Here is a 24756-nt window from a genome sequence, read left to right as displayed (position 1 = left end):
ACTTTTTACCCCATCATCACAACTCTGCTACAAAACTTGATGCTCCAGCAATTAGAATGATGGAATATGTTCTTTTCCTATCTGCTTAAAATAAGTTGCACCCATATATGCATGTGCATGAGCACTATTTCATAGTTTAATTATTTAGCTTTAAAATCTACATAGTGATATAATTTGAACACAACTTTCTCTAAAATATTTGGTTCCTGTTACCTTTTAAAGACATACCAATGTCTATGTATTTACTTATTTATTTAGAGAGGAGACAATGTGTTGGTACAACAGAGAGCACATATGGAGGTTTGCAGAAATCGGTTCTCACCTTCCACCTGGGAATCCCAGGGATAGACTCAGGTCCTGAGGCTTGGTTGCAGAGAGGGCTGAGCCTTTTGAGCTTTCTTGCTGGTCTCATTCTTCTTTAACTGCTGTATTGTATACATAATGAAACTCTCTCTTTTGCATATAGGCATGCCTTTCCTTGTCACAGATTATACCTAACAGTTGGTTTGCAAGGCCGCAAGATAAATACACAAATTGAAATTTTCACTAAATGCTGCCAACTTAAACTCTGAAGTAGCAGTACCAATCTTCAGCCTTGTCAGCCAGCCATTAATGAGAATTTGCATTTACTCATATCTTTAAAATTCTGGCTACTGATTTTAATCTTTTTGCTCACTTGGTTAGTTATTAGGGTGTTCATAGTACGTCTTGTATAGACCATTGCTGTCAGGAATATAATGTAATGAAGATAACAGGTGTGTTTTGAAGTCCTTTACTGAGTTTGTCTTGCTGAGACTTTTCTACATGTTTCTCTAAAGAACCTGAATGTTTTGGGCAGGATTAGTATAATTTTTACATAGTTATTTTTATCTAAATGTAATTTTATGTTTTGACTTTTGTATTTTCTGTAAAGATACCTATTTTAGCACAAAGTAAAGGCATTCTAACCTATTAATTTTTCATGTACTAAAAATACATGAAATATATAGTGTGAATTAGAGATAGTTTTCTGTTTTACATTTTTAAATTATAATTAAAATATTACATTCCTCCTCCCTTCCCTTTGTTCTCTTCATTCTTTCTCATGTCCCCTCCCACTAACCCCTTCATGTCACCCGCCTCTCAAATTGATGGCCTATTTTTTATTCTTACATAGATATGCATAAATATGTAAGTATTCACTTATATCTTGGCATTAACCAAGAGCTGTTAACTTGGACCTCAGGAATGGTCAAAAGTTACACTTTCTGTTTGGGAAATGATGACATCGGTGTCATCATTATCCTGATAGATCTTTAAAATGATTATTAAAACAAAACAAGAAACGTCTAAAACCTCTGATTCTAAATTTGTTACCACAAAGTAACTAAGTATTTTTTAGGTCCATTAATGACAATATCTAAAGTTCTGTTAAAATTTTATGATATGTTTATGTGCATAAACTATTTTAATATCACTCTTCATCCTGTTCAAAGTGGTTTTACAGATTTGTATCGTGTGTTTAAGAGATATTAATTCACTATTTCTCCTGAAATATTTCATTTAGCATGTTATCTCCATGATCAAATGAATGAATTATAGGCAAACACATAAGTAACTAGTTCTTCCTCATAAGGACAAAATCTTCTAAAAATATAAATGGTAAACAACTAGTTATTCAGTTCACAATAGTGGAAAACTTTAAAGTTTTTAATAATGGTGATAGCTCTTTTGAGATATTTCCAGGACAGAATCCAAGGAATAGTATAGATATTATTGAAGTATTTAATGCAACATCTGATTCAAGAGAAAGACATTTTCAAATTAAATTTAGTGTTGCAAACTAGAATTCTGTGTAAATGTATGATATTTTAAAGTTTCAAATAAATTCTAGTGAGGTTATCTTCAACTTAATATAAAATGTTAAATGTACTTATTTTATGGACAAGTTGCATTTAGAATTCTAGCTTCATCACCTGTGGCCATGATATAGTATTAATCTTCCTCGTATAAGATATGTTAGTGAGGAGGAAGAACTGCTGTATTAAATGTGCTCAAGTCAACACCTGAGACTGATAGCTCCTCTTTGAGTGCATATATTGTTTTAATAGTTGACATGGTTATTACATCAAGGAAGTAACCAATAAAAGCCAAGAATTTTATGAGTAAGTATTATGCCTTATAGAGTATTAATAATATATAATTCCATTAAAATCCAAGATATTCAAATGCCCCAAAAGGTATTACTATAGGAGAAAATGGACAAGAAAACAAGACAGCCCAAAAATATGAACTATGGTAGATGTTATATGCATCGGTATAACGTTATTCATTTGATGGATATCGTTGCCTCTTAAGCAATTAAAGTATTGTTAAATAAATATAAAATTGTGTCTAAGGGTGTTAAAAGTTTTATTTGGAAAATAAAGTTCAAGATAATACATAAAACCAGCAAGTAAACAGTAGATAAATTGACTTCACAAAAATTAAATTTTTGCCTATGATAATTAATATGCATAGTAAAAACAAGAGAAAAGGAGAAATGTTTTTTGATATATAGCCCAGAAAGTTGCAAAGATCCATTACATACAAAATATTAAACACTTCAAAGAAGAGAAAGCAACATAGCAAATAAATCTTTAAAACATGTGAGATTAAGAAAAATATAAAAGAGAAAATTAGCAAAATTAGTGTATTCATAAAGATAAGAGTATTATTAGAACTTAGTGATAAATTTAATTCTCTCTATTTTCAGTGATTACTTAGCAGTAAAATGCTTTGTAGAGCAACTGATAGTAACTTTTAAAAACAGAACATATGCGTTTGATACAGTCATCCCACCCATGCGTGTCTACCAGCTACATATCACAAAAGCGTAGATATAGTTGATGATATTAATGGTAGATTTTGCTTCTTTTTATGTCATAAGCTGGAGTTTTATTAAAACAAAGTAGAATCATTTGGAAGAGGGAAATTCAATTGAGAAAGTGCCCCACCAGATTGGCCCTTGGACAGGGCTATGGGACATTTTCTTGATTAATGATTGATGTGGGAGGGTCTAGTCCACCATGTGGGGCCACCCCTGGGCTGGTGGTTCTGGGTACTGTAAGAAAGCAGTCTGAGTAAGCCATGGAAAGCAAAACAGTAAGCAGTACTTCTCCATGGCCTCGTCTAATTCCTGCCTCCAGGTTCCTGCTTTGAGTTCCTAGCCTGACTCCCCTCAGTGATGAACATAAAATTGTAAGGTGAAATAAACCCTTACCTCCCCGAGTTGCTTTTGTTAGTGTGTTATCACAGTAATAGAAACCCTAACTAAGACACCATCTCTTGGATGGATGCTATTTTATCATAGGTCTTTGGTCACTCCATGTTCGTTAGGACAGGTCCTTTGGTAGAGGTGACCTGGACCTTTCAATAGCTTTTAATGAAAGTCATTGCTTTATTAGTTTATATGCTTTCTGTTTATAGTTTTGCATATAGAGTTCTGCTTAATTTCTCTATTAGCTAAAATAATTGAAAAAAATAATTGTGGAATGTTTATTGGAAGCATGTTTATGGAAAATAAAATGTCGATGGATTGTGACTTGCAAAAGCAAAGGAAGATAAATATGTAAGAAAGTCTTAAGTACAATGAGAAGATAAGGAAGTAGTAGAAAAGAATAGATGGGGCTGGGAGGAAAGAAAGGAAATTAAGATCAGTACCCAACTGTAGCTTCCTTCACATCTCAGGTGAATCCACTCATGGAAGGCCTCTGTCATTTTCTTTTTTTTTAATTGATTTTTATTGAGCTCTACATTTTTCTCTGCTCCCCTCCCCACATCAACCCTCCCCCAAGGTCCCCAAGCTCCCAATTTACTCAGGAGATCTTGTCTTTTTCTACTTCCCATGTTGATTAGATCTATGCAAGTCTCTCTTAGTCCTCATTGTTGTCTAAGTTCTCTGGGATTGTGTTTTGTAGGCTGGTTTTCTTTGCTTTATGTCTAAAAACCACCTATGTGTGAGTACATGTGATAATTGTCTTTCTGTGTCTGGGTTACCCTCACTCAAAATAATGCTTTTTAGCTCCATCCATTTGCCTGCAAAATTCAAGATGTCGTTATATTTTTCTGCTGTATAGTACTCCATTGTGTAAATGTACTAAATTCTCTCTTTCTTTCTTTCTTTCTTTCTTTCTTTCTTTCTTTCTTTCTTTCTTTCTTTCTTTCTTTCTTTCATTCATTTTTTTTTTTTTGAGATTAGAAAGGGATTTAATTTGTTCTGTACTGAGTTCCAAGAAAATACATGATGATATAGAGGACAGAGGTTAGGCTTCATGATTTCCTAGAAATGTCTTAGGAAATCCAAATCAAAAAACAAAAGCCTGTCTGTCAAAGGTCATGCAGTATGTTGAGTCCAGGACACAAGAACAGCCCCCTCAAAAGCATGAAATCTTCTAGGTCTCTGTACAATCTATACTCAGTAAGCCAGCATAAACCATGAATTGAGCCACAGTTAAACACAGATAAACATGCTAGTATCTTATTTTAAGTAATAAATAATATCTCTTTCAACTAATAGTCATTTTTGCATACTCTCTGTTTTGGCATTAGCTGCTATTCCATGGCAGGATGGATACAATTTCTAGACTTTCTTGTCCTAGCTGAATGCCTCTGTCATTTTCTGTCTGCTGTGTTGTTACTTCTTTTAGCTAAACAATTAACTTACCAATTAATTATGTACTATTTTATAATCTGTACTAAAATGGTCTATTATAAATTTCGGTTCTTAATTCTCCCTCCAAGATTATAGTTTACCTTCTTAATTAGGTTTGCACTGTATGGAATCCTGAACTATTTCTTGGAAACAGATCTTCTTTTACTACACCTTGGTGATTGTTGCCACAGAGAAGCTCATTATTGGGGGAGGAATGACAAGTGTGGTAGGAAGGTGGCAGAAGAGGTAGCATGGGTGGATGAGGACAGAGATAATGAATATGGCTAAGGATGTTTGTGCTGTTGTTTGGGAAGGTGAATGAGAGAAGTGTTGAAATAACTTGCCTTGTCTCTTGACAGCCACTGAAAATGTCTGATTATTGCTGGTGCGTGAATAGTATTAATTTCTCTTATTAACAGGCTTATTCAGTATTTTCAGTTTTTTTAAAAAGTGATTTTAAATTGAAAGTGCATTTTAACATTTGAGTAGGATTTGAGTTTATATGATAGGCTTATGGGTAGTTTCCATACATAAACATTTCACAAATATACATCTATTTTACTTTTGATATTTTTCATATCTTATTTATGGATTATGAATAATATTTTAAAAATGAAAAAAGTCGTAGGTCTAAAATTTTGACCCTGTTATTTTAACCATCTAAGTGAGTTGCATTTGAAATAATTGAGATACAGTGTTCAAACATTTGGATGGTTGAAGGAAGAGTCTTACATACAGTTGCATCTGAAGGAAAATGTGCTTTTCAATTTTAAATTGAATATATTAAATTTCCTTTCTGGTGTCATGCTTTTGATAATAGGACATATCCAAGTTTGCAGAAAAAGACAACACGGTTCTTGGAGAAGGTGGAGTCACACTGAGTGGAGGTCAACGTGCAAGGATTTCTTTAGCAAGGTGATCATTTAATCATTGCTCCAGTGAGCATTTGCTGTAAATAATATGCATGTACAATTATATATATGCATTTCTCTACTGCTTCATGTTTTGTCTCTGGGTTTGACAATTTCTTTTAAGAACTATAAACAGTATAGTATTCAGATTTGGCAAAAAATGGTGGCTTTTTTCAAAAACCATACTCTTATTTTTATTTGTTTATTCTTTTTTGTTATGTTACCTGTATTGTTATGAACAGATAGCTATAAAATTTTGTAAAGACCAAAGAGGGAAATTACAAATTTCTGTTCTTTTATTATGCATTTCCTTCCTCTCCCTGTCCCAGATGACACTTTAGGTTTCCAGTTTGCTTCTCACTTTGGAGAATATACATTTTATATTTTTAAATTTTAGAATATAATTTATGATTTTATAACAAAAATAGTAAGGAAAATGATGATACTAGGACTAAGACTTCTTGTTTGTTCTGAGACAAAGGGACAAGGTCTCCCTGTGTGGAGCTCATGGTCTTCCTGCATTTGCTTCTGAGTGCTAGGATTACAGGTGTGTGCCACCACACCCAGCTGTGGTTTACAGTGAACACATGCCTTTATCTGTGATTCCGATCGTCATAAGGGTCATGTGAGTATTAAGAAAGTGCCCTGAGGACTTAGAAGCTGTCAAAAAGAAGCACATATAATTCTTGTCAGAAAGAAAACATCTTATTTAAGCGTAGTCTGTTCAAAGACAGTTGGTGCTAGGGGATGTCAGATGGCCTCTAGTTTTATTCAAACAAAAATTTTTTTTATTGTGTTACCAAAGTTGTTAATGAGAAATTACATTGAGTCAGTACTATCTCAGTATCTTGGCCCCTTTTCTTTCTTTTACTTCCCAAACCTGGAAAAGTAAAAAAAGTAAACACTTTGTACTGACAACTGATGTCTTGATCTCTCTCTCTCTCTCTCTCTCTCTCTCTCTCTCTCTCTCTCTCTCTCTCTCTCTTTTGTGATATCAAGCCACATACAACCCTACAAGCAGAAATTGTTCTCTACATTTTATGGAAGAAATCACAAGATAATTGAGGTAGTCAGACATTAACTTTCCAAAAGCCACAAGGAAATGGTACAGTCACTATTTAATCCAGGTCATCTTGACTCCTTACATTCAACTGTGCCTTGATCCTGAGAATACACTGGGAAACCAGATCATATGATACAGAGAGTTCACAGATGAGATGATGGTTTTATAATCATTTGGAAGTTAGTTCCTTATCTGTGAGCCAGCAATCATATACGATTTAAGTAGAGTATGTTACTTCAGCATATTTACTAGTTTAAGATTTAGTCATATTTGCTATGTACCATGTACAGTACTACTAAAAAGAGTTGTTCACTGTTATTCTCATCCAAATGTGCAATATGCCATCTTCTTTTGTATGATGAACACAGACAAACACACACATTTGAGAAACTAGTCATACATGTGAAGGAGAGTGTTAGTCTGTGTGTAGTACTAATAAGCCCACCAATGCATTTTGAATATATTTTACAGAAACCTACTTTATTTTTGTTCCCATTTATTGTCCTAAAGACAAGGAGTCAGGTCTGGTGATGGTATCCTGTTGGTAGAGTCTTGAGACAGCATAGAAAATCACACGTCAAGACAAGGAGTATGTTTGTGTGTGTGTGTGTGTGTGTATGTATGTGTATGTGAGTATGTTTGTGTCAGTGTGTGTGAATATGTGTGTCCTCTCTAGTATCCCTCTCCTCAAGAAGTCACAATTATCCAATCATGAAACTCCACCTTGATGATCTCCTTAATCCTAGTCATTTTCCAAAGGTCCCATCTCTAAGCACCACAATGGACTAAATTTAAGTCCTCTTGTACAACTCATAGTGGATTAATTTCAGAGGGGACAAATAACATTTTAACTATATTGCAGAGAAAAAAGTAAAAGCTAAACATGGTTAAAGACAGCACGTTTCTATGGAGTCCCTTAGTTCTTCCATGTTGCCTTCTAGACACTTTACAGCGTAAAGAGCTTTCGTGGTTTTATTTAGAATTTTTGCTATTTCTATTTTTGTTTCATTGCTTTTCTTATTATGTAATGAGTAAGTACATTTTGAAAACAAAAGAATCAGCAATTATCTTTTAAAGAGTGGCCTATGGAGCTGAGATAGAGATAGCATTATTAATAATCATCCTGAGAAAAACTTAAAGTTATAAAGAAATTACTTCATTTATGTTTATTTGGAAAATATATCTTTATATTTTTACTATTGTTAAGTCAAATCAAATTACTTAAAGGTTTTTATATTTAATTTAAAGTAAATTAAAGGCTGGGGAGATATCTCAGTGGTTAAGAGCACTGGCTCTTCTTCCGTAAGGTCTGTATTTTAGTCCAGCATTTACATTGTTGCTTCACAGTCATCTGTAACTTCAGTCCAGGGGATCTGACACCCTCTTCTTGCCTCCATACACTCAGCACACACATGGTACACATGCATGCTGGCAAAACACTCAAACACAAAAGTTTTTTTTATAGTAAAATTGCATATGTATTCCTTCTTATTCTGAATGATTGATCCTTACCTATGTGTAACACTCATGAAAGAGGTTCAGCGACAGACTATACAGAGGAGATCCAAAGTAAATTGTCTCATTATTCCTCATTAAATATAGTTGGCACTATTACTAGCGTAGCTCTGGAAGAAGTTACTAACAGTGCTACTTCTGCCCCATGTTGTGAAAGTGTGCTTTCAGTGCAGAATCTGATGGCATTTCTATAACACGTGTCGGGGGTTTAAACTATCAGTTCTGAGTTAAATACAAAAAAAAATGGAGGGAACCCTAACTTCATTTCTGCTTTGTTTACAGAGCAGTATATAAAGATGCTGATTTGTACCTCCTGGATTCTCCTTTTGGATATCTAGATGTCTTAACTGAAGAACAAATATTTGAAAAGTATGTTCCTTGACTGATTGAGTTATATATAATGCTCATGGTAAAAGATAATAAAATATCTGTATCATCACAACCTACATATTAGTTCTAGATCAGTGGTTCTCAATCTGTGGATCACAGCTCCTTTGGAGAGTGAACAACCCCTTTCTCAGTGGTTGTATATTAGATATCCCACATATCAGATACTTACAATTCAAAACATTAGCAAAATTACAGTAATGAAGTAATAATGAAAATAATTTTATGGTGGGATGTTACCACAACATGGTGAACTGTATTAAATGGTCACAACATTAGGAATGTTGAGAACCACTAGTCTAGAGCAATATAGCCACCATTTTTATGACTCAGAATGTAATACAGTACTTATTCAGTTCTGGCCTCCCTTCATGGCCAAGGTTGAAGATTGCTTCTATCAAAACCTTTTCTGATGATCACTTGTAAAGCCAATTTCTTTGACCAATGACCTGTTTCAATTGATAGTTAAGTAATTTTTTATATTATTGCTATCTTGAGACATGTCTTCCTGTATTTTAAGTGGTTATATTTTTAAATTTTCACATATCTTTCTGTATTAGTATTTAATTTTATGTTGTGGATAAAAATAATGATTTGTGTAATGGTGAATGCCCTTACTGTACATCTGCGTTAGTCCTTTCCTGGACCCAGCCCCACCTATGTTACAGAGAACTGGGATATATACTTCCTTAAAGTTCTTATTAGAGCCCAATGGGTATGAAGTCCCTAAGAGATGCAGTTAGCAATATGACTTGACTTCAAATTTTAAAAATAACTTCATGGATAACAAAGTACTTTATTAGAATAAACATTGCAGCTTTCTTGGATTTTAAGTGGTAGGAAATGGTTTGTGTGTTAAATGACTTAATTATTTATTGGTTTATTTCAAAGTTTTACTTCAGGACATTGTCAATTGTTGAAATATTCTAGAGCCCTGATTATTTTCTTTTATATCTTAAATGATATGTTTTAATTCTGGACTTCATTACATTTAACACTTGGAGTTAACAGAAGCCCCCTATCCTGGAGCTACTTTTATTCAGAAACATTATTTTATTTGATATTTTAAGTTTATGTCTCAGCTGAATGGAATATATTAGCATTGTTTTTCTAGTCATCACTCCAAGAACATGTCATCCCTGATCTCTGAATGAAATGCCAAGTCTCATCAACACCGTCTCTACTCTTCTACACGTCCCAATCCCATTTTGCTCATATGTTTCTGAACTAATCTATAGTGAATAAGTACATATGTCACAAGGCATCTTAATAGTGAATCTTCTCTTACTTAATTTTAATATAGAAGGCCCTAGTCATGTTCCTACTCACTTAAAGCTTATTGCAGCATCTCCTTCAGTAAGCCTTGCATTAACATACCTGTTATATTGAGTCCCTAAAGTTGCTCTGTAATGGACATTGCATCCATTCCCTGAGTTCATACAGTCAGAATGCTGACTAACCATCACTACGTTAAACATACAACTCAGCTTAAGACAAACATTTTCTAAGCTCTTAATAAAGATACAAGAGCACAAACCCTTGAGTAGTACAGAATGACACAGGTTCTGTGTGATGCCTTAGCAGGAAAGGTTGCTGCAGAATTTTACATGCACGGTTCTATTGGGTCCAGGGCACTAATTACTTTTGCCTGGATTTATTGTTTAGATCTTCTAGGAGTCATTGTGCTGTTTTTGTTTGTTCAGTTGTTGTCTGTTTTGCTTTACATACAATAGAGTTTAGCTTCATTGTGGGGAAAGAACTGCTTTGATTTTTTTTTTTTTTTTTTGATTTTTTGAGACAGGGTTTCTCCATAGCTTTTGGTTCCTGTCCTGGAACTAGCTCTTGTAGCCCAGGCTGGCCTCGAACTCACAGAGATCCGCCTGCCTCTGCCTCCCGAGTGCTGGGATTAAAGGAGTGTGCCACCACCGCCTAGCTGCTTTGATTTTTAAGAACTGGATGCTCCTTTCGTTCTGGGACTTCTTAGTGCCAGCGATATGGGCTTGTACCACAGTCTTCCAATGTATTTGCCTTTTAGAAGTCTGTTCTTAACAAGTCTCTCTAGTTTAAGACAGAAAAGAAAATCCCATTAAATGTAATACCCCATGCTATATTTATGGTATTGTAACTGTAGCTAATGTCTTACTCTCATAAAATTAGCTGTTATTGTTTATATTTAAGGATATAGTGATGGCTCTTCTTTTGATAATTAAGGGATAAAAGAAATTGATTCCCACCCACTAGAGAGCACACTTTAAGATTTACCTTTAAAGTATAGGAAAATTTTATTGGAGGAAAGTTAATTTGATTATGTATTTCTTAGTTGTTACATTTTGTTTTAAAACAGATTAGTCAACATAAAATTCAAGAGAAAATTAAATAAAAAATTAAAAACAGAAAATCTCTGACATTTTAGAAGCTATGTGGAAATATAAACTTTCAGGAACATTAAAGATCACCTAACATTTTTTTTTATTTTCTAGAGAAATAAACCAAGACCTAAGAGAAAATGATTTGGTGAAAATCACATAATTATTGCTTATCAAAAATTGAATTTCTTTTTATGTCTATTAGCAATCACCTTTACAGCATGATATGATATTTCATGCTGCAATTCAAGAGGCATCTAATAGTTACTATGAAATATTTATCCATATAACCATATTAAGTAACAGAATGCCATGATAAAGATTTTATGCAGTGATACATTAATAAGATGCTAAAATTAAATATACATCACTATTTATGTAGTAAAGTCTTATATGTTTTTATATTCCCAAAGCTGTATCTGTAAATTGATGGCCAACAAAACCAGGATTTTGGTCACATCTAAAATGGAGCACTTAAAGAAAGCTGACAAAATACTAATTTTGCATGAGGGCAGCAGCTATTTCTATGGGACATTTTCTGAATTACAAAGTCTACGTCCAGACTTCACTTCAAAACTCTTGGGGTATGACACCTTTGACCAGTTTACTGAGGAAAGAAGAAGCTCAATTCTAACTGAGACTTTACGCAGGTTCTCAGTAGATGAGTCCTCTGTCCCCTGGAACAAAACCAAACAGTCATTTAAACAGACTGGAGAGTATGGAGACAAAAGGAAGAGCTCGATTCTAAATTCCTTCAGCAATATGAAGAAATTTTCCATTGTGCCAAAGACTCCATTAGTCACAGAAGAAGATTTTGATGAGCCCCAAGAAAGGAGACTGTCCCTGGTTCCAGATTCTGAACAGGGAGAGGCAGTCCTGCCTCGCAGCAACTTAATCCCCACTGGCCCCACATTTCCAGGCAGAAGAAGACAGTCTGTTTTGGACCTCATGACATACACACCCACCCAGGGCTTCAGCAACATTCAGAGGACAAGGGCTTCCATTCGAAAGATCTCCTTAGCCCCTCAGATAAGCTTAAATGAAGTGGACATATATTCAAGACGGCTATCTGAAGACAGTGCATTAAACATCACTGAAGAACTTAATGAAGAAGATTTAAAGGTATGTACCCTCCGCATATGTTCTTTTAAAAAAAAACTTTCAAAAACATAGCACATAAAACAAATCTGAAATATTGGAAAGTGCATATTAACCAAGTTCAGGCATTAATGTTAATTATTCTTGTCAAGAGCCAGGTATTTGTAACTCTTACCAAGGCCATGTCTGTTTAGAAACACTTCTTGATGTCTACATAAATGCAACTATTTGCTTATATAACATACTTTACTCCATTTTGTTCTAGAAAACCACTAAAGCAGACAATTACTAGTTTATAATAACAAACACCGTGTCATGGGCCTAGTAAAGGGACTCAGTACTAAGCCCTTGTTTGGTTCACAACTTTTGGGGGGATGTGATATTTCAATTACAATCAGAAATAGTTATTTTATATTTGAAGTTGCTTATGTAAATAATGGACTTTGCACCCTTAACCCAGAGACTGCAACAGAATGCCATGGAACATGGAATATGCATCAAAATTCACTAAAATTATAGAGTTATGATAATAAGCTCAACATATATACACCAATACTCAGACTGAAAGACTGTCACTGTATGTTAAGGAGCAAAATGACTTTTCTTAAAAAATAGAGAGCAATGCAAAACAGGAAAGCTATTGTTTACTAAGCAATGCTTGTGCCTTAGATGAAGTTAAAAATAGAGTCCTAGAAGATGAGCATGTTTAGTGGCGCCAGTCTTTAATAGAAAGTTACCTTTTGGTCAATCACATTTCTTGTCTCTAGGCCAGAGTTCACTGTGTTGTCAAATCAAAGGATAAGTAATTCCCCCAAAATACACACTCAGTATTTTTATAATCTTAAAATGATTTGCTAAAAGATAATTCATCTGTAGGATTTAATATCCTTCTAAGTGAAACACCCAAGTTGAAGTCTATAAATTGTTGTCAGTCTGCATTGTAACGACTGATTTCTTTGACTAATTATGTTACCAGGTCATCAGTTACTTCAACATCAGGCAGCATACTTTATCCCCTTCCCTGTAATGGAAGGTCATATCCTTGCTCCTATTTGCAGAAAAAGAAAATAAAGTTCTGAGAAATTCAGCAACAGATACCCATTCAAGCATCCTAGGATGTTGCTTGTAGGCCTTGAATTTAAATAAAGGTCAATCCAGTCCTACAATCTAATTTCTAGTCAGTGAACCTTCCTCCAGGTTAACAGGACTTCTTTGTAAGTCTAATGCCACTTGTGAACTTCATTTATGTGTATGAGGAACAACCCCATCTTTTTCTTTTAGAATATATAAGGAATCTTTTTTCCCACATTTTAAAAATCTATCTTCCAGAAAAAAAAAACTAAAGGCGTCTAGAAAAATATATTTAGTGTTAGAATTTTGTGACTTAGGTTATAACTAAAAAATCCATAATAACTAAGGAATATGTAAGCATAAACTATCTTTTTTTTTAATAAATGATATAATAGCTAGCAAGTTCCAGACTACACTTGACCATGGATCACTGAAACAACTTAAATCAAGGAACGTTTGAGAACTTCAGACTGATGGCACCAACCACCTGACCAAACTTGTTGTGTTAGGAAGCATTTATATCATTTAAATGCTAACGCTATCCTAAAAGATCACCTTGTTTCTTAGTTTTCAAAACTAGTTTTTTTTGGGGCGGGGGGGAGGTTTCAAGACAGGGTCTCTCCCTTAGCTTTGGAGCCTGTCCTGGCACTAGCTCTTATAGACCAGGCTGGCCTCGAGCTCACAGAGATCCACCTGCCTCCCGAGTGCTGGAATTAAAGGCGTGTGCCACCACAGCTTAGAGAGTTGTTCCTTTATTTCCCTGAATTAAAAATAAGACCTCAGTGGTGGAATGGAATAAGTTTGTTTCAGAATCACGCTTCTTTTCTCAGGAGTGTTTTTTTGACGATATGGTGAAGATACCCCCAGTGACGACATGGAACACATACCTCCGCTATTTTACTCTCCATAAAAGCTTGCTTATAGTGCTGATTTGGTGCGTGCTTGTTTTTCTGGTTGAGGTAAGCATGTTTACTTGTAAACTGTTACCGTGACTTTAAATCAAGGATTGCGTTTGTATGGGTGCATACATGTAAATACTTGTTAATGTGTCAGTGGTAGCTGCCTAGATAGGTCATAGCTTCTGAAAGCACATGGTAGCTAGAGAGTTGGCCCAGTGGATAAGGGCTCTGGCTGTTTCTCCAGAGGACCAGGTTGGATTTCCAGCACCTACAAGTGCTTCACAATCGTGTATAACTCCAGTCCCAGGGAATCCAGTGCTCTTTTCTGGCCTCTGTGAGTACTACATACATGTGGTGCATAGACAGATATACAGGCAAAATACATATACACAAAAAAGTAAATTAAAAATTTTTTTTAAAAATTCACAATTAGAATTACTATTGATATTTTAGTATTTCAGGCATAACATAAAATATACTCTAATACAAATACTGTATATGAAGAATTGTCATAAAAAATTTATTGGGCATATTTAATATATTCAACATATTTAAAGGTTCATACACATTATAAAATGGTTACAATAGCAAAGATAACACAACTGTCATCTCAAATAACATATTTTTTGTTTTTGTGATAAGAGCCACTAAAATTCACACAGCTAGCTTGAATCCCAAGTATAGTATAATTTTATTACCTATAATCCTCATTTCATTCATTATATCTTAATATATTTAGTTTTTAAGATCTGAAGGCTCAGACTATCAGGAGTACTGATTGAAATTGAATAAATTGAAATTATGCACTGAAAAGAATTCTGCATATTAGTCTAGTTATTAACTAAACAGGTGGTGACTCATCGTAGTGATTCTTGGTAGCACCTTTGTTTTGGGCAGCTTCCATTGAGGGAGGCTTGGGTGACTTCCACAATGACATAATGCTTTGATTGTATTTGATTGTGTACCTGCTACACAAGTACGCAATATTATTCCTTCACTCTGTTACTTTTCCCGTTGCTATGATAAATCACCCAGTAAGAAAGGAAAGGAGAATTAATTTTGGCTTGTGTTTGAAAGCTCTATATTCTTGGACCCTGTCATAACAGCAGGGTAGTAGGGCAATGTTCATATTGCATGCACACTCTGAAAGCAAATAAAAAGCTCAAGAGCCTTCCTTAATTGTGCAGTAGCTGGAGACCAAGTATTCAGACACATGAGCCTAAGGATCGTTTTCAATCCAAACCATCAACATTCACCTAAGGAAAAAAATCATCTTGTCATTAGTCAAGAAATTAACTATTGAAGGGAAAGCAAATGCCATGTAACTACCCTTTGTTCACTGAGCTGTCATTATTACTAAAAGAAAGAAAGAAGAAGGAGAAGAAGGGAAGAAGAAAAGAGGGAGGGAGGGAGGGAGGGAGGAAGAGGAAGGAGGAAAAGGAAGGAAAGGGAAGGGAAAGAAAGTCATGATGGGCAAAATTCAGTCATGTCCTCTTGGGGGCAGGAAATAACCTAATGGTATGATTTTTTCCAATATCTTATAGACATTGGCCAGTTGAGTAACTTTCAAAGTGCTGAATAACAAGAAGAGCAATGATAGAAATATAGTAGGTTTTTTTTTTTTTTTTTGGTTTTTCGAGACAGGGTTTCTCTGTGGCTTTGGAGCCTGTCCTGGCACTAGCTCTGTAGACCAGGCTGGCCTCGAACTCACAGAGATCCGCCTGCCTCTGCCTCCCGAGTGCTGGGATTAAAGGCGTGCGCCACCATCGCCCGGCTAGTAGTTTTAAAATGATGTGTATGCTTGTACAGCTAAACAACATATATGCTAATATCTACAATTGTGTTTCTTTCAATCAAAATTTACATACATTTTCCTTTAGACTAAACTTCTTTTTCTTAATATCAGTCTGTGCATTTCTTTTGACTATTAGAATGTTTCCTGGTATATTCTATTGTGGTACAGGTGCCAGTCCACAATGGTAGTTTAGTTTTTATAAGCACTGATAGATCCTTATATTTAATGATGAAAATACCCAAAGAAACATCAAGATGCATATCCTCCTCATCAAAGTGAGTTACCTAATTTAAACCTTAATAAAGGCTGTATATCCATTCATATTTATTATTTTATAGCATTTATTTAATGATTTGTTTTTGTAATATGAAATAAATTTAGTAGTTCATCCTGTCTTTTTTTGTTTCTTCATATGCTAAACTAGATAAAAACCTGAATATTTAATTTGCTAACATTTTTCAGTCATGTGTCATTTTGGAAAAGTGTACATTTCATACATTTCCTATAAAACCTATGTCTTTTATAAGTTCTTATTAACACTAAGCAAATAGACTAAAATTTCCATTGTGCTACTCTTTCTAGTGGCCCTTCTTGGCAGTGTATCCAGGACTAGAAAGGGAAAATGTAAACAGTGGATTAAGGGATGTTTCCTGTTTCCTTTACAATAACCGGAGGGTGTTTTGAGTGCAGCATCTGAAGATCCTGGTCACTGTATTGTCTTACAGCCTTTAAGCCTACATCAGAGAACTGCTCTTTCTTTAGTTTGTTAATTAGGAGTTCCTAAGTGGCTTTGTTTCAGTAATAAGATAGAGACATAGGGTGTTTCCATAATACTACCTTTCCTGTTCAATAATGGTAGTCTTCTCAGAGCATCTTATTTTTTTGTGGATGCGTATTTTAGGGCATTATTTGTCATACAAAATGCATGAAAATCTATGAATTAAAATATACTGCATTCCATGTAATAAGGCATCATGTTTAACCTCCTCAGTTTACTAATGGAAAATGGCTATTATTTAGTTTGTTGCTGCTATAACTTAATCATCTAGAGAAAATTCACATGAATGTTATAGCTTTGAAGCATTCTAGAGTGAAATGATAGAGTTACTCTGTTGTTTCTTTCACCCTCAAAACTTTTTTCTAAAGGCCTCCTACCAAGTCTTCAAAAATGCTTTTACTATTGTCAGTAGAAACAGTTTGGATTGATGAATTCACCTGGCAGCCGGGAAATAACTTTACATTAGGAACTAGGCCCACACCTTTTTTTTTTTTTTTCCAAATTTTCAAACAAGTTTTATTCCCATACAATCCCGAGATGTTTCCTTTGCTTAAAATGTACACAAGGAACAGGATTCTTTAATGTGAACAATAACTTATGTCCTGGCTCCACGGCTGGGGTAAGGGACCATCTAGGACCTCTCGCCTTGGCCTCTCTGTGAGGTCCCTGGCTCGTACAGTCCTGGACTGACCTAGCTCATCCCCGACCTTCCCCATGCACATGTGGGTGATGTGGAATGGAGAACCACCCCCCTCGACCTGCCACCTGTAGATGACTTTGGGGAATGAGGATTGCAGCTCTTTAGAAGAGTTGTCTACTGTCTATTCAGAGATATGCATTTCCGGGATCTGCTTCTCTTCAGAGTGTGGCCAGTGGTTTTCTTCTAGTAGGAACATAGAAGGAGTGTAATAATTGAGTGTTTCAGTGCATGTGACTTATCTAGAGTCTTGAGTAATTTCATTAGTCTGAAGACACAGGAAGACATATGTATAAGAACAAAGACTTTTCAAAAACCCAGATTTTTGTTGGATTTTTTTGTTGTTCTGCATTTACTTGAATCTCAAGAAAACAAAATTTTTCTTTTTTACTAAGACAGTACATGGGGACTTTGTATACAGTGAGAAAACATGACAATTAAAATCATGTCATTCAATTTCATTTTTAAAACTAGTAAGATAAAATAAAATAAAATTTATTATTTAAGTAGCTGAGTCTTAACTTACCCTGATAGTGTCACTTAAAACAATTACTGTAGCTGCTGACTCCAGAAGTACAAAGCCAAGACACTGAACCTGTGTTCACTGAGATGTTGGCCGTGTTGAATTTAGAAATGAGTGTGGAAAGCACAGATAAAGATGTAGAAAAAAATCAACTGTGGATTATTCCATTTCAGGTGGCTGCTTCTTTATTTGTCTTGTGGTTGCTTAAAAAGTGAGTATTCTACACATTATTGTGGATTGAGTTTTGTTTCCATTTGGAGATTCTAAAGTATTTCCATATCTGCTATGTTTAATTGCACATTCCTCCAAATTATGAGAGGAGAAAAATAAGTTACAGTCATTCTTCAGTTTCTTAGGAGATGAATTCCAGGACAAAGATACTAAATTCTGCGCTCAAGCCCCATATGTAGAATTGCGTAGTATGTGCATGTATCTCATGCATGTTGCCACATCTACTTTAACATAGCTCTAGGTTTATATGATGCCTAGTATAGTGTAAGTTTTATGCAAGTGGTTGTTAAAGCAAACTGATGACAAGGAAAATAAATATATACCTGCTCAGTAAAGATACATTTTAAGAGCCTTTTTCTCATTCCACTAGTAACTAAAACTATGGATGCTCAAGAGATCCATAAAGTTTCCTGAATTTGTTCAAGTTGAAAGCTGTTTAGTGCCTTCAGGTCTTCACTTACCTTTTAAAAATTAGTTGTTTTCTGTTTCCATGAAATACAATAAAATACATAAAGGAACATTTTACATTTAATAGTTTATACTAAGTATTTGTTCAAATCAGTATCAACTGTATCTATTTCCATTATCAGAAAACTTAAAACTTTTTGGTAAGACCAAAGTTATAAACCTATGGGGATAGTCTCTTTTAAGTCCATAATTCATGCTTCTTTATGCTTTTATTATGATTCAGTTGCAAGTTTGATTGTAAAATAATAACCATTATTTTTTTTGCTTTACAGCAACCCTCCTCATGATGGGAAAAATGCTACTTTAACTACAAATAGCACCTATCTTGTGATTATCACCCATACAAGCTTCTTTTACATTTTTTACATTTATGTGGGAGTGGCTGACACTTTGCTTGCCTTGGGCCTCTTCAGAGGTTTGCCCCTGGTGCATACACTAATCAAAGCAGCAAGAATTTTACACCAGAAAATGTTACATTCTATTCTTCATGCACCAATGTCAACCTTGAACACACTAAAAGCAGGTAATTTGGATTAGGCGTCTAAAATGGAACTCCCTGCTCACTTGCTATCTAACAGCAGCATGGGCTTGAGCACAGGCATCTGCCCCTTACTCAGCTCCTTCTTTCACGCTTCTCAGATATTGTAGGCAATGAGAACTATGGTGACTGGCATTTCTGTAGCACCCTAATAGGGTTACTCATTTTGTCATAATGTGATTGACAGTAAGGCAGTAGCCTCAGTAGAAGCACCTCATTTGGACAACTTGGCCTTTTTCATTTCACATACTTGATCTAACTTTTCCCCAGGCATTATATTCTCCTCGATAAGATTGTTCCCAGGAGAAAGAAATTTGAAGTTGTCATGGAAAATAGAAAATTCTTCTATGAAAAGCATTTTTGATGGGGAAAATAACTGTTTCAGGAGACTCTTCAAAGTAGTCATATGAATGTATAAAAGGACATTGGGGGCAGGGGAAGATTTTAAATATATTTTGAGACAGCTACAGTACATGATACTTGGTATCAAGCCTTTTGACACCATTGTAATTACAGTCACAGAGAGAACCAAACGTTTGAAAATCTGTGCTAATAAGCATCTTTGAAAACGGGTTGCATTGATTCCTCTATGGATAAGCTCCTATTTAAAGACTGTGAAGATAATGAGTCTCCTACATGCCCTGATGGCTGTAACTAGAGATCCCTCTATAAGGCCCAAAACCAGGGAAAGCCTGTCACATAAACATGAATAGGATTTCATTCTTGCCCCAAAGGTACTCACAAGTAAGGAGAGATGTCAGGCATGACATAGAAATTACACTAAATATAGAGAATTGAGACTTCTTAGCTTGGTCTGTTTTTAAAAACCTCAGAATAAAAGCACATAGTTTGTCTAGGTGACCAAAGTTCAGTGTTGGTGTACTAGAAAGATAATGAGATTTTCTCTTGAGCCTTTGTATCTCACCAAAGGTTTGCCTCATTCACATATGCTCCTGACCATATTCTTTTTTTAATTTATTAAAGCTTTCTGTCTCTTCCCCACCTCCGCCTCCCCTTTCCCTCCCCCTCCCCCAATCAAGTCCCCCTCCCTCGTCAGCCCAAAGAGCAATCAGGGTTCTCTGCCCTGCTGACCATACTCTTTTGTTCTAAGAATTTTAGAAATAAAGGAAATTGCCAATTCACTTGATCTGGTGGGTTTGCTTCTATAGAACTCTGAGAACCCAAGCGGGTAAGGATTTCCCCAATTCATAGCATACTAAAACATGGGCCATGAATCACAGTGGAAAGGACACAAACATTTGAGGTTTAGTTTGGCCATGTATAAATGGTTATTATTACTGCTAACAGCCTATGTGAAATAAACGTTAGCTTCTTTTTGTCCTTTCCTTCTGTGGGAGGTTGCTCGCTAAGGAAGTGCACTTTTCCCTGTTGCTCCCATAATGTCCACTCACAGTGCACCCCAGCCTGCTCTGTTTCCCCTGTTAGTGAGTGGCACACATTCTTCTTTTCTCATTTGTCTTCCCAAAATTTCATCTGTTGTTTGTGTTCCTCCTTATTCACCTTCCTGATAGCTAAAATAGCAAGTTGATCTTAGAACACCTCCCTTTGGCCTGCCCTCATTTTTTTCATTGTTGTTGTACATAAAAATTTTGTTTTGCATTAAAAATGCTATTAGATTCATGGTTTATGATTCTCCTTCTGTTACCTAGTTATTCTTTTATACTTGGCAACAACTACTTAGAATTTCTCCTAGATGTGCCATTCAAAATTGCACATTGACTTTGTTTTCCCTTGATCTTAATTTTCTCTTACTCTTTGACTTTCTTATGCTACTTTTATCCACCCTGTCACACTCAAATGACTTTGTGCCCATATAGATACATAATATAGGTTCTCAGCAAAGTATGGTTATACTGCATAGAACACTAGTTGAAATAAATTTTCAAATAAAAGTATCATCTGATGATACTCTTTTACCAGCGCAAGCTTTCAGTTTCTAAATCATAATTATAAATGTCATGGTGTGTACATTCATTCTCTGAGTTATTTATGGAAGGATATACCACTCTTTCTAATGAGTATGTTAAATAATATGTTAACTAATACATGCCACATATCTACTAAGGATTTTTGCATTGGTCTTGGGTCATATAAAATAAACATGGAATAATCCTATCCACCTCAAAAGTCTACCATTTTGGAAAAGAGAAAGGCGTGGCTACACACACAAGCAACTGTGATATATTATAGCACATACGTAGTCTCTGTCACTCCAGCATGAAGACAAGGAAAGAAATAGATTGCTTCCAGATGCAGCAAATACCAAATCTATCTTGCAGACAGGGCATTTGAGTTGAGCCAGGAAAGAGGTACGAAATAGACAGGAGGAGATGAGGAGAAAGGGTTTTAGACAGAAGGAAACAACACAAGGTGAAGCAGAAAGGTAGGAAATGGTAGACTGTCTAGACAATAGACACACTTACTGAAAGAGTATTTGAGTAGAGGAACCTAGGTTAGTTAAGGACAAATTAAGGAAAAGAATTAAATATTTTAAATATCAAACAAGGAATTTTGGACTTCATCCTGCTGCTAATAGTTAGTGAATGATAAGGTTAGCTATTACAATGTTGTCATAGTGTTATGTTACACTCTATCAAATTGTTTGTTTACCTCCTTTTTAGACAATGAATTCCTCAAGGACAAGGAGAGTGAGTTAATTACCTCTGTTATCTCTGTACCCAGCTTTGTACCAGGCATGTAGTAGACATGGGATTTTTTAGTTCATTAAGGCAACAGATAATCAAGACTTTGATGTGTGAGTCTGAAATTTAGAATACAGGTTGAAGCTTAGACTGTCAGTGAAGAAGCTAGATAAAATAAAAAGGAATCTCATCTGCGATGTACTAAATAAAGGAGACAGCTATGGGTTCTGGAGAGTTGCTTCTGGAGGGCATAGACTTCAGATGGAAGGGTGTATATGCCCTGTGTCTTGGAGATGAATGTAAAGAGAGGATGAGAACACATCCATTAAAGAACCTTGAAGCTCAGAGCAGCAGAAGTGAGGTTCAAGTGGTAGGATTACCAACCATGCCTAACCTTAATTATAAAATAACCTGATTAACAACATTGGTTTGAGCTGACTTGTAGAGGGTTCTGTGTTTTATAAAAGTTCAAAGTAGAAGACAATAACTTGAATACATAATTAGAATTTTGAGCAATGCTAATATTTGCTAAGTCCTTGATTTTATGATTAGATGATAATTCTTATTCTAAACTCTTTTGCTGTAAATCAAATTTAATATGAAATACATTCGTGTCCTTTTAAAAGTAATTGCTTTTTTGAAAATTTTTATTTGTATCACAGGTGGGATTATTAACAGATTCTCCAAAGATGTAGCAATTTTGGATGACTTCCTGCCTCTTACAATATTTGACTTCATCCAGGTTTGTACAGAATAACCATTATGAAGGGTTTTTTATTTGCCATAAAGTTTTCTTAATAGTTTCAAAAAGAAGCAGATACAGTTTTGCTTATTTTTCCTATAATAGTTGAAGTCCTGGTTAATGACTTAAGTTTTATGGAGAACAGTCTTCAAAAGTCAGAACTTTAACCAGCTCTGTGAGTAGTTGGATCTGTTTATTCCTGTCAGGCCCTCCTTTAGATGGGAGTCTGTCTAGCTGGATGGCCATAAAATCCTCCATATCCTAGGTCCCACACTGAAATACATGAGTCTCTGGATAGACTCAACTCCACTCCAGCCTTACCCATGAGCAATACAATTTAGGTAGTGTCCCACAAAATGAGACTTAACAGAGGGAAAGAAGATGGCTTGTTGAAAACATGAAGGAAAAGAAATGTTCAGAAACTGTGAAGGCTTGCCTTCAGGGACTAGATCTCCCACATAGCTGGGCTGTGAGGCTGACTCTCCAGTCAGTTAATGAAAGTCACCTTGAGCCACATTAGGACTCCAAGGTCACAGGACCTAGGTCAGTTGTAAGCTGATAGCCTTGCCTGCTGATCCAGACACAGCCTCTGAGCTCTCTGAAGACTTCCTGATGCTTCGAGAGCAAATGTGCTTGAAGAGATAGTTGGAACGCAACACTGCCCTTATTGGGATGACTCATTCTTATAACTTGTCCCCTTCTCTTCTCTCCAAAATAATACTACATTGAAAGAAGTTGAATAAAAATATAGGGACTCTCACCCTCATGTGTATACACAAGCAACATCAGCACACACAGAGAAACCAGCTGCTGGTTTACCTCCTCTGAAATGATCGACATAATCAAATACACTGTCTAGGTGAACTGTGTTTTGGATTTCCTTCATCGCTGTGTGTAAAGATATAACTTAGCAGTAGCAGCACCTGTTGGAATTTTTTAACCCATGTTTGATTCAGGTGCTCAAAAGTGTGATTTTGTGTGTCTTTAACACTGGCCATTAGTTTCACATTCCAGAAAGTAAATCATAGGTGCATAATATGAGTATACTAATAAAATACAACACAGTGTAATATAATATAATTAGGTACTCACTGGACTGTGGACATATATCTGGGTCTGTATGCTAAAGTATTAAAAATGGTACTGAGTGATAAATATTTTTTTTTATTTTGATGGTCTACTGAGTATCTTCTATCAAGTTCACCTCAGAAATCTGGGAGACATAATTTTCAAATATTTATCTTACATATTGAAGACTTTACATTTATTATGGCTTTCAAGTCCCATGCAGCTTGAACAGTTTCAGCTCAAGTCATAGAGCTGCTAGGACTTTGTGAAGCAACAGACAGCGGAAAGGTTTCTCTAAGTCTAAGATCCACCCTCAGTGTTCCCCGATAGGGCACCAGCTCGAAAGCCCATGGGAACCAGTGAAGCAGCGGCTCACTCACTGGCTTAGGGAAGTTGCCCTACGTTGGTTTAAAAAATGATTGTTTATGGTTTGCATATTCAAATTAGCTATTGTGAAATAAATATTAGGAGACGTCTAACTTTTAAAAATAATGTGGGCTTGATGTCATGTAGACTGTCCATCTGATAAACACATACAAGTATTGCCAACAGCATTCTAATTATTTGGGGAGGTAATATTGAGAGATGCCTGTGGTTGGTAGGCAAAACTCATTTTGACAGTATGGATAGAAAAATAATGCTTAATTTCCTCTAATTAAATAATTGGAATATCTCCAATTATTACAATACAAGTAGGTGAGTTTTGAGAAGGGAGTAAACCATTTTAAACTGTTTCCATGAAACCAGGAGAAACTGGCTTTGAGATAGCATTGTCCGGGAAAATGCCTGATTCCTTCTTCAGAATGGAACAGGTAAAGGAACATGTGTAGATATGTTACCAGTACACCACTTTAAAAAGGGACATTTTCACTCACCGCCATGCTTTCTTTGACCCCACAGTTGCTGTTCATTGTGATCGGAGCTATAACAGTCGTTTCGATTTTACTGCCCTATATCTTCCTGGCAACCGTGCCTGGGTTAGTGGCCTTTATCTTACTGAGGGCATATTTTCTTCATACCTCCCAACAACTCAAACAACTGGAATCTGAAGGTACAGCATGGAATGAATGTGCAGGGCTCCCTGGACTTAAGGCAGTCACAGGAGCTTTTTATGCTTTTTATGATTCATTTCCATTATCCTGCTTTCAAAAAAAAAAAAAAAGAGAGAAAGTTTTCTGCTTTTCATCTCTAATATGTAACAGTGGCATGTGTGGGAGTGTGGTGGGGTAGTGTGTGTGGGAGTGGGGTGGGGTGTGTGTGTGGGGGTGGGG

The 24756-nt window shown here is 35.6% G+C and overlaps 1 protein-coding gene across 2 annotated transcripts in view; it reads left to right on the top strand.

Moving 5' to 3' along the window:
- Cftr (CF transmembrane conductance regulator) overlaps window positions 1-24756 on the top strand; it is a 144690-nt gene that overhangs the window by 80030 nt on the left and 39904 nt on the right. For both annotated transcript variants that reach the window (XM_050145938.1, XM_050145940.1), the window contains 8 exons: window positions 5493-5587; window positions 8444-8530; window positions 11328-12036; window positions 13914-14042; window positions 17949-17986; window positions 18747-18997; window positions 22338-22417; window positions 24386-24536. In XM_050145938.1, the coding sequence (XP_050001895.1) occupies window positions 5493-5587; window positions 8444-8530; window positions 11328-12036; window positions 13914-14042; window positions 17949-17986; window positions 18747-18997; window positions 22338-22417; window positions 24386-24536 (1540 nt within the window). The remainder of the gene's footprint in view (window positions 1-5492; window positions 5588-8443; window positions 8531-11327; window positions 12037-13913; window positions 14043-17948; window positions 17987-18746; window positions 18998-22337; window positions 22418-24385; window positions 24537-24756) is intronic.

This window comes from Alexandromys fortis, unplaced genomic scaffold, assembly GCF_014885135.2.
Source record: "Alexandromys fortis isolate MF-2015 unplaced genomic scaffold, M_Fortis_MF-2015_v1.1 scaffold_34, whole genome shotgun sequence".
Taxonomy (NCBI): domain Eukaryota; kingdom Metazoa; phylum Chordata; class Mammalia; order Rodentia; family Cricetidae; genus Alexandromys; species Alexandromys fortis.
Note: the sequence above shows the minus strand (reverse complement) of the source record. Positions and strands in the feature narration are given on the sequence as shown.